Source organism: Galdieria sulphuraria (genome assembly GCF_000341285.1).
Source record: "Galdieria sulphuraria unplaced genomic scaffold scaf_186, whole genome shotgun sequence".
In the NCBI taxonomy this organism is placed as follows: domain Eukaryota; phylum Rhodophyta; class Bangiophyceae; order Galdieriales; family Galdieriaceae; genus Galdieria; species Galdieria sulphuraria.
In genome coordinates this window covers 1-5989 of record NW_005178289.1, presented here as the reverse complement: position 1 = coordinate 5989, position 5989 = coordinate 1, and the positions used below count along the sequence as shown (strand labels likewise).

General features: G+C 34.4%; 1 protein-coding gene across 1 annotated transcript; it reads right to left on the bottom strand.

The window, feature by feature from the left end:
* Nucleotides 1-5588: 5588 nt before the first annotated feature.
* Gasu_63630 (uncharacterized protein) lies at nt 5589-5912 on the bottom strand (the record flags this gene model as incomplete). The annotated part of the gene is made up of 2 exons (XM_005702443.1): nt 5589-5823; nt 5878-5912. Coding segments are annotated over 2 exons (168 nt in total), but the record flags the coding sequence as incomplete, so codon positions are not given.
* Nucleotides 5913-5989: the final 77 nt, after the last annotated feature.

Genomic DNA, 5989 nt, shown 5'->3' with positions numbered 1-5989 from the left:
GTTCGACGAAAGAAAGAAACTGGCTCCCCACTTACCCGTTTTAACTAGAAGTGGTAAGATTCAGAGTACTCTAAAGCAAGTGATTATTACTTCCTTCAATACAGCTATAACCAGAATTGTTTCGGGTATCACTCTGAAATTAGATTCAAATTCAACTCATCAATAGAAACAAGGTATTGGTACGGCATAAATGCATTGTCATTTACCACTTTAATCAATTGTGGTAATAGTTCAAGATTAAGAGGTGGATGAAAACCACCAAAGGTTGCGAAAAGGTTCAAGCAACAAAGGATATACAAAAAGATCCTGAAATTAGAACAGGACAAGAAGTTTGTGTTTTGCTGCTACTTGTGTAAAAATCACAGAATTGATTCTGCTTTTTGTGAGGATCAACCTCAAAATCTATAAATCATAGGTCTGATATTTTAACCCTGTGAAGCCAGGGACGCATTGATTCACTTCCTTTCCTTGAATTTCTTTCAACTGATCTTTCTATATTATGCAATTGAAAAGTATATGCTATGTAAAACATAAATTTTTGTTCTTTATAACAATTCATATGAATAATGAGGGAAAACAACCAGTAGGTCGTACTAGGACGAGTTCAATTTCTATTCCCAATAGATCGTTTGTATAGAACTTTGACTGCAATCTAGTTGATTCTTTCTTTGAATTTACATCATCCCGCAGTCTTTGAATACTACTTTGTATCATTTTCATCCCTTTTCTTGTACAATGAGCATTCAACTGTTTTCACAACATGTTACAACTCTAAAGAACACGATGTTCACCATTCTACAATTACACCGATAAAGAAGAGAAAAGACGAAATAGAGATATTATCTTATCCTTATCGACTAGATGACTACTTCATATGAAGCTGGTCTTAGGGTCGAACAAGTAAGATGGAATTGTTCTGAAGCATAAATAGTCAAAAGGTGTAGTTTCGACATAAGAACAATACAATATATCAAGATAAATCAGAAGTAGATTCAAGATCACAGAAAACAGTATGTTGTACACTCTCATGATACTGCAAGTTCACTTGTCAAAGATTACTTGATTCAACTGACGAAATTGTCTTGATTTGATCACTTGGAGTTACCCATCCCTACAAATGCAACACAACTATCACGGGACAAAGAGATTCTTTGTGATCGGGATTTCCAATGAAAAAAGCATCTGAAAAGTTTCTACGTCGACGTTTTCGGAAAAAAAAATGACGACTAGTTGTTTCATCATACTATCATGAGATAACAAATAAGTTCGTTTCAAAAATCACAAGATAAAGATTTGTCTCAAACAGGTACAAGCAAAGTCGAAAATCGACCAGTAAAAGTAACTCGATACTCTATTTGTTGTTCAAAATCAGGACCGTATGTAGTTCTACTGATAGTAATGTGCAGAAATAGTCGTAAGTGTGCAAATAATGCCCTTTTCTTTTGTAGAGTCAACAATACAATTTTCCTTTATGGTAAAAAATAGGTCAAATTCGTACTTTTATGACGAAAACTATAATTAATATTCCATGTACCACTCAGTAGTACAGTATAACTTTCAATTGTTGTTGTTGTTGTTGTTTACAATTCCAAGTAACTAAAACAATGACACTTTTCCGCTCATGCCAACAACGAAGAAAACAGTAAAAGATAGAAGCAGGAATCATTCTCTTTGTAGAATTGATGACTATGCCATACTGTACTAGGCTTGGGCTCATATTTGTTGTTGTTGCTGTTCTGGTTGAATTTCAAGTAGTGGCGAATGGTTTGATTTTGCTGCGATAATAGAAAAATGCTTTAGGTTCGTGTCAATGTGCAAACCAATTTGTTCGTTTGCGTATGCTTTCTAGGAATTATATACCAAAAGTTGCACTTTATCTTCAGAGTTAAACCAAAACTCTAGTCGAACACGATGATATCAATGTGTGCACTTGTGTAATATTGTTGAAGTTCAACCCATCCTTCGTGAGTTTCTTTGAGAGCTACTTTGTATACCATCCAAACGCAAGCTGTTTGCACAAAATGTGAAGTTTCCTTTTCACTTTTTGAAAGCTACAACTACCACTACCTTGAACAGAATGACTTTCAGTGTGTTGGAAAAAAACAGTTCAGCAGCACTCTTGGCACGGCAAGTACTGTTTCATACAAGTCGCCTTGTTTCCCATTCATACCTTCCTACTACTGTTACCCTTCTTTTCAACTATATAAGGACCAAAGACGATTTGCAATCGATGCCTTTCAGAAACACTATCGATACTAGTTCCAACTTTATCACTCTTACTACTTACATATCGTTTTAGACATATTTCATCCTCGGTAAAACCAGTAATTCATAAAAACAAAGGCGTTTCTCAAAACGGACTAGTAGCTACAGTCGCCATCGTCAAAACATTTTACCAGGTGGACACAACCAAGATTTCCAACAGTGTCCTTTTGCTTGCTTTGTTTCATAGTTCCCAACAAGTTGAGTATACTTTGAACTGAAAACTTTTCCCTTGCTTTCAAAATACAAGTTTATTCAGCTTTCGTTATCTAAAGCCCTCTATCCGTAATATTTCAAAAGACATATTCGAATCAATAGAGAATTGATCTAAAAGCACAACAATACAAACAATCATTGAAAATAAGCAATGATGGACTCAAGACTTTCCTATGCTATCCTGAGAAATGCCTGTTGCAGAGTTACAGACCGATTTCTCCATCTTGAAAAGAGTCATATAGAAGACAAAAAACTAACATACAAAAATTTAATCTGTGAACTGACCAAAACACTCAACTGAGTGTCTGACTGGTTTCTTGTTCTTGCAGAATATCTTGGAAATATCAACCCAAAGACTGTTTCTCAAAAACAGACTACAAGACTAGACTATCAACTGCTAATAAATACGCAAAACTGCTCTGAAACAATTATCGATAGAAAAAAACAAACTTGTGAGACAACTAATTGACTAAAGTACCAACACTCAACGACAGCTTAAACTCCTTTGTCTTTGCTCTCTTCTCGACAACGCTAATCTCAAATTTCCATACAAGACCAGAAGTGAAATAACAACAAGTGTTGTATAAAGTATATAAACTCCAAAGAGATAATAAAAGTTGTAAATACTAAAAAGAAACTACAGTCTACTTGGAACTCAGAGCACGGGAATCGATGGATTGTTCTAGAAGAAACATTTGCAGAGCTTAAAAAAGAAACGTAGATAATAGAAAATCACTTGTCCAACTAAAACGAACGAAGAATTCGTTTTAGAAATTAAAGTCTGAGAAGTTTCACTAGCAAAGTTGAACCAGGTCCACAGCCTTGACAACACTCACTGAGCCTTCCTTTCCATCCAACAATCAAACCATTGTGATGAATTTCTAATTGGATTGTTATGAGAAGGATCGCTTTGTATTGTCTCCTTTCACTGGAGATATATTATTTTGAGTGACTATTGAGTTTTATGAAAGAAAATATTCCACTTGGAGATATGTAAAAAGTTTCTGGAACAATATGTGTGCTAGATACAATCAATCTCACATCTCAGTATTGTTGTGAAACGAGAAGAACAGTGTCGTATCAAAGGTCCTTTCAACTCCCTAGCGACACTGTAGCCTTTTAACAGAGTTGAGTTTGATCAATCTTGTCTCTGCAAGGTAAATTTCAAACTACTTGTGACCCTATTTTGATAACAAATCAAGAACGGGTTTTGCTACAACCAGTTTTTGACTCGTTCTCGATCTGAGAACCTTTCTTTGTTGGTCACTCAAAATTAAGGAAAGCTCCTTAAAGGTGTAAAATGGTCATTTTCCAATTTCAATGACATTTACTCTGTTTGGCTTGCGTTGTGAGAGCTATAATCTTTCCTTCTATGCAAATTACGCTCAAGGAGCAATCTTTGTTCGATTACGAGTTATAAAGAAGACTAAATCGTATACTCAACCGTAGAATTGGAAAGTATAGAGAGGACAAGGCTACAACAAAAAATTGCCAAAGGTTTGATTTCTTTTGTCTAAATACAAATACGTACACAAACTATTCTTACGATAAGGAGGATCGAACCTCAAACGTTTCAAGGCTATTGGTTCGTTATCCACGTAAGAACTTTTTGAGAGTTTTGACTAGTATGACAACAGTAAAAGTGGTGATGCTTTCGCTTCTCCTTGCACATATATTTCAAGATTCACCTTTCTTTATTACTTTGCAAAGAGGAGAATGAAAGATTCTTATTTTTCCATTATTTCTACGTTTATATTCTTTTCTTTTCGCTAGGAGACGAAATTTATCCAGTATATTTAAAAGAACAAGACCTTTGCACAATTTTATTCTGCTGAATAATACAAAGTTGGAAGAGGCATTTTCCTTCTTTTTTGAGCAATTTGGATAAAACTGTTTCTTTTCTTCTTTATGTTTGACTTGTTCCTGATGGAAATGAACGTTTCTTGTATATATAGACAGTTTGTTTATACAAAACTTTGAGTTGTCTTTGATTCTTGTTATAAATATCTAAAAAGAAGCCTCCACTAGTGTATCCATCTGTTTCTATTTCGCGAGAGTCTTCTGCCTAGTGTCTAACGCGAATGACTTTTGTATTATGACTCACTTATTCAAGGAGCTGATGTTTGAGAGAGTGGGAAAAGAGTAGGAGACAAGTGGAGCTAAACAAATCTTTCCTTGAATTTGCAGAGCTTTTAAAAGTTTTGTTTTCTTCGTACTGGAAGAAATAAGAGTTCCCTTGGAGTTATCCATGCCCTAAAGCAGCTTTGTGTTTTATATAGTTTGCTTTCTTATATATGTTCACAATTTGTGGTTTTTACAAAGTTCAAAGTTGATGGTACAAGAGAAGGCAGTGAAAACCTTTAAACCTAAACAGTCATGTTTACCTTCAAAAACATCTCAACTATATAGTCGACTATATGGAAGAGACAATTCAACTATGATTTAAATGCTATGATGAAAAGCGAGAAGAGAATCGATAGGATTGACTCAGTTGGACTGAATTGAACTTTTTTGAAAATAAGTTTTCTCTTAGCAGAATCCACAGTATCAAATATCACTATTGTCTGCAAGTATTTTCAGAGGAGAAAGAAACAGGAGTTGTTGACTCCTACAGAAATTGGATATTGATGATATGCACTTGTGTGCAGGAGAATGACTCGGTTAATACACCAGTGCAATCTTTCAAATATTTCGGAGATACCTTTAAACACAATTCAAAACTAAAAGCTTTTCATTTGAAGGCTATTTTTGGTGTCAATTTGCGATATTGCAGAGTTGTAGCAATGATTCAAAATGAATAGACTATACATACATACATGTTGAATACAACTAAAATGAAAAATATCCTTTCTTGTCCAAATACTTCGTAAAGTGTTTACCGAAGAATATCTCAAAACATTCTTCAAGTGTCTGCTATGTTGTCTTTCTAGTCTGTTGAAAAAAGACTAGTAACTCCTTTTACTATAATTCTCAAAGACTGAGACAGAAAAAGTTGTTTGTAGATTTCACTTGGACTGTCCTTCCTGTCTTTTGTTAACTGAATAGAAGAGAGTTTTCCTCGGTTTTAGACCAAACGAAAAAAGTGGCAGCAAAAACTTGAGGCTTCAACTTAAGGACCTACACTGCGGTCTTAAAAAGAGTTTTAGCTTCTTGAAATTCGATAAAAGTTTAGATTCCTTTCGTTTTTAATGTGTTTTTTTCAAACTGCATTTCTAGCCTTGGAATTCATATGAATGGCTCCTACAAATATGAAACTTGTTGGATCCAAGAGAAAATATAGCAAAGGTAAGAAGAAATACTAAAAAAAGTATTTTAGTTTGCAATTCAAACTCTATCTCAAAAGTACTAACAACACTATATATTCAAACTCTGTTTTAGTGAATTAGACTGAAAACTCACCGACTCTTAGATAGGGAAAGTAACCCTGTTGCGATCTAAAAAAATTTCGTTTGACTATTAATAGAACAAGAGCATCTTAAATGATTCTACCCATGTGACAAACAGATAAAAA